This window comes from Labeo rohita, chromosome 25 (assembly GCF_022985175.1).
Source record: "Labeo rohita strain BAU-BD-2019 chromosome 25, IGBB_LRoh.1.0, whole genome shotgun sequence".
Lineage (NCBI taxonomy): Eukaryota > Metazoa > Chordata > Actinopteri > Cypriniformes > Cyprinidae > Labeo > Labeo rohita.
Window position 1 is genome coordinate 12,586,388 of NC_066893.1, and position 13,272 is coordinate 12,599,659.

Genomic DNA, 13,272 nt, shown 5'->3' on the forward strand with positions numbered 1-13,272 from the left:
TTACATATTCACTTCCAAAAAGGTGAATAAAATAATAAAACCTGTTCTTTTAGCAATGACATTAGTTAGGGCAAAGTGACCAGGTTCCAAATGACCTTTTAAGAAGTTATCATGACATGTACACTGAGATTAAAAACAGTCACTTTCATTTTATGAAAAAGGATGCAGTGAAAGTGAATGGTGTCTGAGGCTTGCATTCTGTCTGACTTCTCCTTTTGTGTTCCACGGAAGAAATAAAATAATGCAAGCTGAGTAAATGTTAACAGAATTGTTATTTTAAAGTGAACTGTTCCTTTAAAACACAGTAGGAACATACATGCGGTCGATGTTTCAGCAGGCGGCGCTATGTTCTAACTGTAAGACATTACTCGGATAAAGACTAGCAGGGGGGAGTGGACAGAGTCCGGGGTTATTGTTGATCACGAAACCGGTTTGTTGTGTAGCATGTATTTCTGCAATGGCGAAAATGTAGGGAATCGATGGCATGCAGATTACGTAGCCTTGAACCCTGCGCCTGCAAATCGTCTACATCTGTTCGGGATCTTTCGCTGTCAACAATAGACCCACAAAGCGCTCGGGAGCGCGCTGCACCCAACGCCAAGTTTCGCGTCGGTATAAATGCATATAGTCTCAAAGCTTAATTTCAGATGTTGTTTTGCATCCTGTTGAAGTAAGTACTGTAACGTCAACTTGATCGGCATCTTTTGCACGCACGACGTCATGCAGGAGATGAGTGTACAAGGAAGATGAATCGAGGTCAGTTGAAAGGGAATAACAAAGAGAACCTGCTCTGCAGTCTCGCTAGCAACCATTAGCGGAAGCGGCACGTTGTTGTAGTGTTTGACATTCGAACTTCGCAGTTTCGCTCCGGACGGTTGAGAGCGCAGACACGGTAACCGACGTTTAGCCATTTTGTCCGACTTTTACTGGATACAAATTACGTTAAGCGACAGACGTTGGGCTTTTCATTTGCTTCGCGCCGGATAAACGTTATTTCAAATACTGAGCACGCGCGTTTGGGGAATTACCGGTTAAACCTGGAGTTGGCCGTTGGTTATTCACCGATAACTGAAGAAGATGACGACGACACACAACATTATGGTAAGTTTTGTCCTAAATGTGGCGACAAAATGGTTAATAGTGAATCTAAACGGATTCGTGACTAATATTTATTTATTTAGAAGTAGTTAACCTTGGTTGTAGCTTCTTTATGGTTAACCAGGTATTATAAGTGGAAAGAGATTCATTTAAAGGGATAGTTCATCTAAAAACTATATTCATTTACTCACTATGTCTCTCCAACCAATACAAAAGAAAGATACTGGGAAAGAAATCAATTTCGTCCTTTTCCATGATTGTGAATGGGGACGGAGTCTTTCAAGCTTACAAATGACGCGAGTTACCATGAAAGTCATAAAATCATAAAACTAACGTTAATCCACAAACGAACAAAACTTATTACATATTCACATTCAAAATGTGATTAAAATAAAATAAAACCTGTTCTTTTAGTTTAAGAAACTGACTTTGACGTGAAAATCACTTTGACATCTCAAATCATTCCTTCTCACTATATGAGAGAAAAGTCGTCGGATTCTTTAGCGTTTTACTTTTTCATTTTCTTGAAAGATAAACTATATAATACTATTGTTTAAAATGTTTTTCTTTTTATTATTTGAAAGCTTAGACTATTTTGTGTTCACACATGGCAGGGACAAATCTAATTTACTAATCCCTCAACATATGTTCACTGTCCTAAAGACCTATACTGTTTCTTAAGAGCATAGATGTATTGTAAATTACTTTGTTATTTGTTTAAATTGGATTAGAGTTCTATAAATTATGAAAAGTCAAACCAAAAATTACTCGGATACCAGATATATTTTTACTAGTGGGTGCATTTAAGTGAGAATAGCCAATCATTGGGACCAAAAATGATTCAGAAACTTTGACCTGAACATGTTTTGCTTAAGTGTTTATTCTTTAATTGCTAGTGCAATTATAATGTAACCTTTTTACACCACAGACTGAACAAAATTAAGCATTGTTTGGAAGTTGATAGTTCTGTAAATATTGTCGTACTAACACTTGTCTGAATTTTTGGTTGATTGTAATCTACTACATACCTTTCTATTAAAGTTATTTGACATTATCAAGATAAATTTGTTCTGACACAGTTTAACTCTGATTTCTTGTCATATTTTTCTTGTTATATTTTAAACTGGGATAATGTGGAAAATGTTGAAGGTGTCTGAATAAATTTTGGTTTGGAAATTGTTTTGAATTTGCCTTGAGAAAAAAAAATCAAAGAGTTACTTCCTCCTACTTGGTCTTTATCTAAAAGTTTCAGTATGACTGGTCTATTTTTACAATAATAAAAAGTTACATGTTGTCTTTTTAGTGAGTGATAGTAAACTCTTATTAACCCCTTTTGATAAGGTTAATATTTGCCAGGATGTGGAAAAGCTGTTGTCTTGTGTACATGCAGCCATTTACGTTGAGTGTGGCTAACCACCTTGGTTAAATTATATTTTGTGTCTCTTTCAGTGAATCAGACGCACAGTTAAACTTTGTGCTCTGGCACGACCTTGGGATTGAAAGTGATCATTACGTTTATCAGCAGGCTACCGCCCTGCCCCCTCAGGAGACCCCCTATGTGGATTGAATTGAAAACAACCTACAGTTTCACACAGGATGGATGATCTGGATGTAAGGTCTCCTTTTTGTCATCATCATCAGCAACAACATATTTTGATTTGTGCATGGATCCTGCGGTACTTTTATCACCAAGCACTTCCTGTGCTGATCTCCAACACTTTAGTTTGTAAGAGTATTGACTTTATCTGAACTGCTGTTTTGAGAGGAGAGAGGTTTTGCAAGTTTTAACTTGGTTTGAAGCAACCTTTTCTCGTTATCACATATTTATCCTGCTTTTTTTTCCATGCATGGATAGCATATAAGCTTTGACCCGACTTCTTGCTCCACTCTGTGGTGAAATGTCAGAAAATCTCAACGACAATATGGTCAAGTTCCTTTCCCCCCCTTCGAAGAACATCAACGGCTCCAGCTCAGACACGCTGGTGAGCGAGCGGCTGGGTGTCGAGGTCCGCCGTCGCCACCACACCATGGAGCGTGATCTGCTGAAGGGCGAGCATCGTTTCTTCCGTCGCAGCGTCATCAACGATTCCAATGCTACGGCGTTGGAGCTTGCTCTTGTTTGTGAACCTCCTGTCTTGGAAACCAAAGCCGCTTCAGTGCCCATACAATCTGAAGGATTGGTTGCACCAGAAAAGAAGGAGGATGTCGAGACAGCTGTAGAGTCAGTGCAGGTGTCGATTGTGAATACCGCACATCTTCTTTCTGCAGAAGCACCACGTTTGGTTGTGGAGTTGAAGTGTGGAGATAGCCTTGATGGAAAACGAGAGGATGAGAAAGAGGAGGATGAAGAAGGTAAAGAGAAGGCACGGGTTAAGGCAGAACTGCGGGATGCAAAGGCAGAGCCGGAGGACAATGAGGAAGTTGAGACAAATGCTGTCGGGACGTCACCGGATGGCCGTTTCTTAAAGTTTGACATTGAGATTGGACGTGGCTCTTTTAAGACGGTCTACAAGGGTCTGGATACAGAAACCACAGTGGAGGTGGCATGGTGCGAGTTGCAGGTACGTTTCTTGTATTTTGTAGCTGCTTTTTTACTGACTTTTTTCGGTCCATGTTAAAGCATTAGAGGCCATGAACCAAGCCAACAAGTTACACATTATAAACTTTTATTTAAGCAAAAAAAATTTAAATATTGGACCAGTAGACAAATGTAAACACTATGTCCTTGATGACTTTGAGGAAAATAACTACAAAAACTACATATTTAAGTATCTTGACAACATCGCAAGCTTTGATTGCACCATTTGTGGTAATTCATTCTATACAGCATCATGGGTAATTTCATTTTTCACTGGCGAAATGAAACGTTGAAATAATGCAACGTAGTCTCATGATGAAAACGTACCTGTGGAAACTTTTTCGCAAGAAGTGAAATACTTACTAAGAAGTACATATCACTGCAGTTTCCAACAGAAATGAACACTAGAGCCAGTAAAACAGCACTTACAATCATTTTCGTACAAAGTTATGATTGCAGCTCCATATGTTTGGCTTTCCGGATGTTACAAGCTTGCTTGATAGCTCAGCCTGCATGTTATTGGACAGCGAAATCCCGTACGAATCCTGTGAAAAACATGACTCACAATGAAATAGCGGATAGATGACAGATTAAAAAAAAACAAAAAAAAAACACTAAAACGGCATGCTTGCTATTATGTTTTTACGTCAAATTCGCTTTTGTTCATGCTATTAGGTAGGTTTAGGTGTAGTGCTGATGGTAACGTTATTTTAAAACGTCACGGAGCATTGGAGTTATACCGCCACTCAATGGACATTTCATTTCAGAATTGCGGTAAAACGCACAAACCCAACGTTACAAAAATCTGTTTCGGGGAAAAAACTGAATACTTTTTTAGCACCATTTCAGATAATTTAATTTCACATCGAATATGTGACGAAACATACGTGGCGATACGTATTTTGCATCTTGCGAAAACGTTTCCACAGGTACATTTTCGTCATGAAATCAGGCTCAATAATGTGAGCAGATGGCTTTAACCGCCACAAATAGATTCACAGAAATTTCTCCAAAACTCATGTGAGAATCGCAACATGGCAGGATTAAACTTCAAAAAGCTATGATTTTGTGGAATAATAGCATTTATGCCGATGTCTCTCTGAAGGTAACCAACTGTCTTCAGAAAAGTATCGATGGTTGATAAAGGTTTATTTGTGAGCGCAGCGCTGCTTTGTGTACAGCCGTTATTGAAGAAAACGCTGAATTTCTGCCATTCCAGAAGTGCCACCTACTGGCAGAGAATGAATTAGCATTTTTAATCAGCTTGTCTGCTATTTTTGTGTAGAGCAGTGTGAAAATCGACACATATTTTTAAGCAGCAAACACACAGTTGTAAATGTGAACCAGTAGATAGCTAATATCCCCTAATATAAAAATCCAACCAAGACAATTAAGATTTGTTTATGTTTGAATTAATATCATCGATGCTTTGACTTCATCCTTTTTCTCCAAAATGGTTAAAAGGCTAAAATGTGAGGTTTTTATAGATGTGAAGAAGGTTTTTGTTAACTTTTTTTTAAACTTTCAATGACTGCTCCTTCGATCCAGTTGAACATTAAGAAACATTTTACAAGAATTTTTTTTTTTCGGAAAGCTCCCTAAAATAACATGTTCAAACATAGGGTGGTAAATGTTCTATAAAAAGTAGAGATGTTGTGTGGTGGAGATGTTTGATTATGTTTTTAAAGGTTTATGAGTTATCATTACATTTCCCTATGGAGAAAATAAACAGGTTTTGCTTCTGAAACCCGAATGTTACGCTTTATGAGTAGGATTTCACAACTTTTGACAGCTTGGATAACAAAGTGCAACATTTGACGTTGTTTGCACTCTTGATCTGTCCGCTGACAGTGATAAATCAGTATCTGATCTGCTTATTTAGGGCTAAAGTAAATATCTAATTCTCTGAAACCTACAACCCTGTCTTGAGGCCTTTCCGGTACAGCACCTTTTAATGACAGTCTTATGAGTAGTCAGTTTGATTTTAACTTCAATGCCCCACCTACAGCTTTCCAAGTGATGTATCATCTGCTCGTGTTGTTCATGTTTAATTTATCTGTATAATCTCTTTAGAAAAAGGAAACACTTTTTCTAGTCCTTCTGTCACACCTTTGCAGCGTCTCACCTCTGAAGCGTTTCAATACACACCCCTGACACTTTACTCACCTGGCATTTGGCCAGTGTTTTTGTAGCTGTTGTCATCTTTGGCCGCAGCCTCGGCATTGTAGTATTAGCATCCTCGAATAGAAAATCTTCATTTCCTAATTTGTTTATTTTAGACCACCAGGTGTGTATTGAAAGATGTGTGGTATATGCAGTAAATCATAGATAGTGTTTATTTAAGGCATATTTTGAGACCATCTAATTCCTGTAAGAGTGGGGAAACAAGATCATAATTTGCATAATTTTAGATTTTACAGTGATTTACACTACTGTTCAAAGGTTTAGGGTTGGTAAGATTTTTAAATGTTTTTTTTTAACAAATCTCATGTGCTCACAAAGGCTGCATTTACTTGGTTTAAAAACAGTGTATCATATAGTTTTTATATATATATATATATATATATTAGTAAGAAGTAATACAAATAAATACTTTAATTTAGCAAAGTAGTAATTAGTGCATTTGTAACAGTTTTTCTGAAATTTCTATTCATCAAAGAAACATGAAAAAATCTTCTAAGCTGTTTTCAACGTAATAATAATTTATAATAAATGTTTTTTTGAGCAGCAAATTAGAATATTAGAATGATTTCTGAAGGAATGTGCTAAAAATCAGCTTTGAAATCAGGATTAAATTACATTTTAAAATGTATTCAAATAGAAAATGTTTATTTTAAATAGTAAAAATATTTCAAAATTTTACAGTTTTTGCTGTACTTTGAATCATATAAATGCAGCTTGGTGAGCAGAAGAGACTTCTTTAAAAAAAAAAAAAAAACATTAAAAATTATACTGTTCAAAAACTTTTGACTGGTAGTCTATTTTATTTTTTTATTTTGTGACAGGCTTTTATGAATTGCTGTCTTCAGCCATTTACATTTTTTCTTCTTATTATTAAAAATTGATTTTTGATAGTTTATGAACTGTGAGAACCATGAGCTTTTGCACTGGTTCCACTTTTATTGGTTTATGATATGATAAAGGCATGAGTAATGAGGTGTGCTTGCACAGAGAGTATGCTGACGCTGGCTAACTACATAGCAACAGCATTTCTATTGGAAAATCACTGGCTCATAAGTTGTGTGGCCCACTTCTAAGAAGTCTGTTTGCATACAAAAGAAGAGACGTTCTTCATTTTGTTTTCAACCTGTAAATGAAATTTTTTTTTATGTACCGTTGTGCCACAGAGGTGCGATTTCAAAAGTAGGTCAAGTTCAACCACCAAAGCGATTGTAATCTCCTGTGTGGAGTTTGGTGAGCTGGTTTGCCAAGGCTTGACTCGGCTGCTGCTCTTCTCCACCCCCTGCTGCTATTTCTTTTTGCAGAGCGATGACGAGGCAGCACCACGTGAGCTGCAGTGCTGCTGCTCATGCCCCTCAGGCGTAGCCAGCTCATGCACTGAACTGAAACAAAAGCCTCGTTCTAGCTCTTTCTTTTTTTTTTTTCATTTCATGTCTCACTGTCCCCTATTTTTGTCTCCCGGCCTGTCTTGTGTGATACAACGGCATGTGTTATAAGCTGCAAGTTCGCACTGCTGCAGAAAAGGGAAGGGCCTGTGTATCTCCCCCACAAGGCCATCTGTCTTCAGTGCCTTATGTTAGACTGGGATATTCCCCTCCCACATTTCTCTCCTTTCCTTTCTCACATGCTAAACACATTTGAACAATATGTAGGTCACCACAAAAAGAAAATGAAAATGGATCTCAGATGCTTCTGTTTTCTACAGAAGTTCCCTCTGCGTATGCGTCCAACTTAATAAACCACATTAAATACTCCGATTAAACTGTTCGTCCAGATAATTGAGTCATCGTTGCGAGTGCATACCACTGACTTTCAAGCAACTGCTTGAGTTTCATTCCAGTTGTCCTGCATTTGCCTTTTGCCCTGCATTTGATCCCTTTAACAGACCCCTGTAAATCCATTTAATCTTCTGCAGTAACTTTAAACTACTTAAAGATTTCTTTTCCCAGTTGACACAATTTGTTCTGGGTAACTTTTTAGGGTAAATGATTCTTTTTTTAGAAACTGTTTTATTTTAAAAAATATATATACGCTGTTAGTCAAAAGTTTTTGAACAGTAAGATCTTAATGTTTTTAAAGAAGTCTCTTCTGCTCACCAAGCCTGCATTTATTTTATCCAAAGTACAGCAAAAACAGTACAATTTTGAAACATTTTGCTATTTAAAATAACTGTTTTCTATTTTAATACATTTTAAAAGCTCAATTTATAGCTTCATTGCTCGAGTCACATGATCCTTACATAATATAACAAAATAACAAAGAAAGACGAAATATTCCAAGGCACTCGTGTAGGAAAAAAAGCCTTTAATAGACTGGGCTCAATCATTAAAACAATTAGAAGTGCAGATCTACGCACGTTTTTTATTATTATTATGTTGAAAACAGCCGAGTAGAATTTTTCAGGTTTCTTTGATGAAAAGAAAGTTCAGAAGAACAGCATTTATCTCAAATAGAAATCTTTTGCAACATTATACATGTCTTTATCATCCCATTTGATCAAGTGTATAATGTTACAAAAGCTTTGTATTTCAGATAAATGCTGATCTTTGGATTTTTCTATTAATCAAAGAATCCTGAAAAAATGTACAGTTTTAAATATTGATAATAATAATAAATGTTTCTTGAACAGCAAATCTTGTGACACTGAAGACTGGAGTAATTTTGCTTTGATCACAGGAATAAATTGCATTTAAAAAAAATATATTCAAATAGAAAGTTATTTTAAAATAGTAAACATATTTCACAAAATAAAATAGAAAAGAGTTTGTTTAATTGTAATAATATTTCACAATATTACTGTATATCTGATGACATAAAGGCAGCATTGATGAGCATAAGACACTTACATGTGTCATTTTAGTTAGGAAATAGGTCACACAGATCTTCACCAAAAACATTCACAAAGCATGTGACCTCCATGTGTTCACTGATTAATGTAACTGACTGATAGATGAGCATATGAATGTCCAAACTACCCTTATAACCACCAAGACCGTTGCACTCTATCCCAAAACTACATTTGCCAGTTTTTGATTAATTGTTAAACGTATTTCTAGGTAATTTGTGTTTCAGATCCTCTCCCTAATCCTAATGCCTTATCTCCCGTCTGAAGTGGTATGTGCCCTCACACGTGAGCCGGATTCATGCCAGCAGCTTTATCCTCATACTGGAGTTCAGTGTGCGGGCCGCCCCTCCTTTAGGGAAACGCTCCCACGCTTCCCTGGCCTGGTCCCGTAGGCCACAGAGTGCACCGCATATTTGGAATAGTCAAAGAGGAAAGGAGAGAAAGTAGGTCTGTTGTAGGGTGGGGTGCAATGCAGAGTCCCCTTTCCTGTAACCCACATCATTCAACACTGAAATTGCTTTCTACAGGGTTTCTCTCTGTTAAGGCATTGTGCTAAAGACCACTAATTGTGTTAATTGTACACATGTGAGCAATTCTGGAAGTTTTAACCCTAACTTACGGTGAATGCCAACCCTCGCTGGGCTTGGCAAAGGCAAACTCATGGCTAAATGTTTCTCATTCCAGAGATGGCAACTGACCGCACCAAATGTAGGTCAAGTATGAATCTCCAGTTGGAGTGAGTGACTGTCCGACTGTAGTCGGACCCGCACAGTAAAACGGTCACACTGCTGGATTGGGTAGGAGCCAAGTGCTTTGTAGTTTCATTGTAGATGATATTATTAGTGCTGCACCATCTACTTTGATTGCAAATTAGGTTTTTTTGCAAGCAGCAGTGTTTCCCCCTTGATGAAACCACAATTTAGCACGTGCATTTTTTTTTTGTTGTTGTTTTGTCACGGTGCTGAAAGCAGTTGGGTGAGTGGGTGTTTTGTAAGAAAGGTGACTAAATAAAGTTAAAGCATTCTAGTTGAGTGTAGCATCTACTTTTGATTATATAAATTAAATAAAGAAGAAAAACATTACTTCTCTTATCAAGTTACCAAGTTTAGCAGAGATGGCAGTTTTCTTGGCCATTTTTTTTTTTGTATGTGTGAACTGCCAATACTGATTTTTGCAGATTCTAATTTTCTTAGAACTACTTAGAATTCTTAAATCTCTTAAGAAACAAAATATCATATAACGGCATATACAAACAAAAATCTACTGCAAATAAAATTATGTACATAAAATAGTTCATTAAACATTACAGTTTCCCCTATCTGGACTAAGTTACAGATGTTCTCTCACTTAAAGAACTCTCAAAATAAAGTGTTCTGTGACTGGAATGTCACATCCCACATTTTTTCATTACTTTATTAAATGTGTCATCTTTCGCATCAAATTTCTTATATTGTTTCAATTAAGTCAGTTAGAATAATAAGAAACTGTAGAGTTGGTCCCATTCAAATGAAATTGGTATCAACAAACTCGATCTTTCCACTGCAGAGGAAACTGAATTGGCATATCAAGTGGTATTAGATGTGTTAACACAGACTGTTTCGTGAAGATGAGATACCATTGATGTAATGAAAAGTAATGTCATGAGATTATTTTTTTTATATCTTCGGTTTTGAACATACAAATAAGAAATGTTGGAAAAATCCAAGGATGTTTTTAAATATGAAACCAAACCACCAGTAGGTGGCGGCAAAATGAGTGAGTGAGTCATTTAGTTGTTCATTCAACGTTGTTTAAATGACTGATTCATACAGAAGAGAGACAAGTGACTGTCTTTATATGTGAGTCACTGAATCACTGACTCACTCGATTTGTACAAAAACATGAATTCATTCTGTAACAAAAGGCCATTTTTGTTTTGCTTAGAAACACACAATTGTTGTGGCTTTGATTTTGCCCGTGTCGAGTAATCAGCAAAATATCAGAAGTCCTGCATTCTACATATAAAACCCATATAAAAATCATAAGACATAATGCTATTAAGAATTCACAAATGCTAAGAGTCAATTAAATAAATATTTGCGATTTCAGGTTTAATATATGCGCTTTATTTACATGCATGTAGGTTACGTATGTGCATCTCAGAGCGGCTGATAGTAAATGCTGCTACGCAAACTGTTACCATTTACATGTCTGGAGCGTCTCAAACTCCATCTCTGCATGTTGTTGTGAGTTTGGGTTTATTATAACGTTCATCTGGGAACCCAATATGCGCTATTTCATCAGATTTGTAAGGTAAATAATTTATAAGCCTACGCAAAGGAGAATACATCAGTATCTTTCTTAGTATGCTCACTGTTCATCAAAATTTCAAAATAAAAATTTCACTTCACATGTTTTGATGTCCACATCTATAAGAAATTACAGTGGCTTTCTATCAGAGAAATGGCCATATATTAAAGATTAAGTTAACATTTGAATTAAATGTTTAGTCAATATTAAACAAAGGTTTAATGTTGAATAATATTGACTAAGGTAATTACTCGCTTTTGATAGTTTATTTAAACTAATTATTATTGCCTCGTTATATATGTATTCATATTCGTAAATAGTTCAGTTAGGTCTGTTTTTATTACTACAAAAAAACCCCATAATTATTCGATTACTCGGTTAATCATCAGAGTAATTGACGGATTACTCAATTACCAAAATAATTGTTAGTGACAGCAAAAACAGTCAACATTGTGTCTAAATTATGAGTCACAAAATTTAAACTTCTTGTTTTTTGAACTGTTATTGTATAAATTCAGTGTCACGTTGTAATCATGCTGATACTTGGGGAAACATTTTGATTGTGAAGCCTAATGTTGCTTCCCTGTATCATGTATTATAAATATAGAGTTTTTCTACCGCAATATGCTTTTGTAACTTTGCATGAGTTACTTTGTGTGCTGTTGCACTCATTTATTTTGATTTCTGCATTGTCTCTCTCTCTCTTTCTCTCTCTCTCTCTCACACACACTTGAATTCAGTTTCAATTCAAGTGAGCTTTAATGGCATGACTTACACAGTATTGCCAAAGCATTGACTATAACAGTATATGAACAAAGAACAAATGTGACCATGAACCACAAAACCTTGAGTAGCACAGGTATGTTTGTAACAAAAGCCAAAAATACATTGTATGGGTTTCTAATTTCTGATTTTCTTTTATGCTGAAAATCATTAGGATATTAAGTAATGATCATGTTCCATGAAGATATTTTGTAAATTTCCTACCATAAATATATCAAAACTTAATTTTTGATTAGTAATATGCATTGCTAAGAACTTCAGACAACTTTAAAGGCGATTTTTCTCAGGATTTAGATTTTTTTTGTACCCTCAGGTTCCAGATTTTCAAATAGTTTTGTCTCGGCGAAATACTGTCCTATCCTTACACGTCAGTGGAAAACGTATTTATTCAGCTTTCAGATGATGTATACATCTAAATATAATTTAAAAAATTGAGCTTGATGACTGGTTTTGTGGTCCAATAATGATTATATAATACACAAACAATAGAAGAATAGATTTATACATGCATATATACATAAGAACATGAATAATTTTTTTCTACAAACAAGAAAATAGTTAAAACCTTTTTAAAGGAAAAAAAATGCTTTAGTTTTGTCCACTGGCTAACCCTCTTAGTTTGTGACATGCTGATACATATTTTTCTGCTGTTGCGATCATGCTGGAATTTTCTCCTAAAATATTACATTTTCTGCATTTGGTAGTGCCATAAAATTTGGTTGTATTTCTTGGAATTTAGTGAAGTATACTCACTAACTCACTCACTCACTCAAACAGGCTGCGCGAGCCTGATCTGGCACAATATCAATACATTATCAGTTGCCGTTTACACTGAATGCAATAAAATCGCAATCATTCTTGCGATGACATTTACATACGGATGTGAGCGTAGCTGTGACGTCAAAACAGACCAGCTCGGAATCAGCAAAACAAAATATTGATTGGCTGGCCAGTCGGTCCTCGGTCCGGGCTGATCATACAGAAAATCAGCTGATTCTGGTCCCTGTGCAGTTGATCGATCTCTAAAATTTTAAAGTTTACTAAACTGATCATAAAAAAATGATTTAAGACCATTTTCATTTAAAAAAAAGTGAATGAAATGAATGGGGCTTTTATATTGGAATCAAAATTACGCGAATTTAGCACCTTGACCAACAGACTGCTGTTTGTTTTGAAGGTGATTTCTGTGTGAGCTGTGGTTCTTTTTTTTTTGCTTACAAAGTCTATTGTCTCATCTTTTTCAGGATCGCAAGTTGTCCAAGTCAGAGCGGCAGCGTTTTAAAGAGGAAGCCGGAATGCTGAAGGGTCTTCAGCATCCCAACATAGTACGCTTCTACGACTCCTGGGAGTCATCCTTGAAAGGGAGGAAGTGTATTGTTCTGGTGACTGAACTCATGACATCTGGAACACTCAAGACGTAAGTGCTCTTATACTTTTTTTAAACCATGTTTGTCATTGAGGCCACCTGCTATGATTGACTTGTTTTCGATGCCCTTGT

General features: G+C 36.1%; 1 protein-coding gene across 1 annotated transcript in view; it reads left to right on the plus strand.

Moving 5' to 3' along the window:
• Positions 1–365: 365 nt before the first annotated feature.
• Positions 366–13,272, plus strand: part of wnk1a (WNK lysine deficient protein kinase 1a) — a 32,026-nt gene continuing 19,119 nt past the window's right edge. Inside the window, exons 1-3 of the mRNA XM_051100213.1 lie at positions 366–1,101; positions 2,548–3,659; positions 13,019–13,191. Of these exons, the coding sequence (XP_050956170.1) occupies positions 2,997–3,659; positions 13,019–13,191 (836 nt within the window). The 5' untranslated portion in view covers positions 366–1,101; positions 2,548–2,996. The remainder of the gene's footprint in view (positions 1,102–2,547; positions 3,660–13,018; positions 13,192–13,272) is intronic.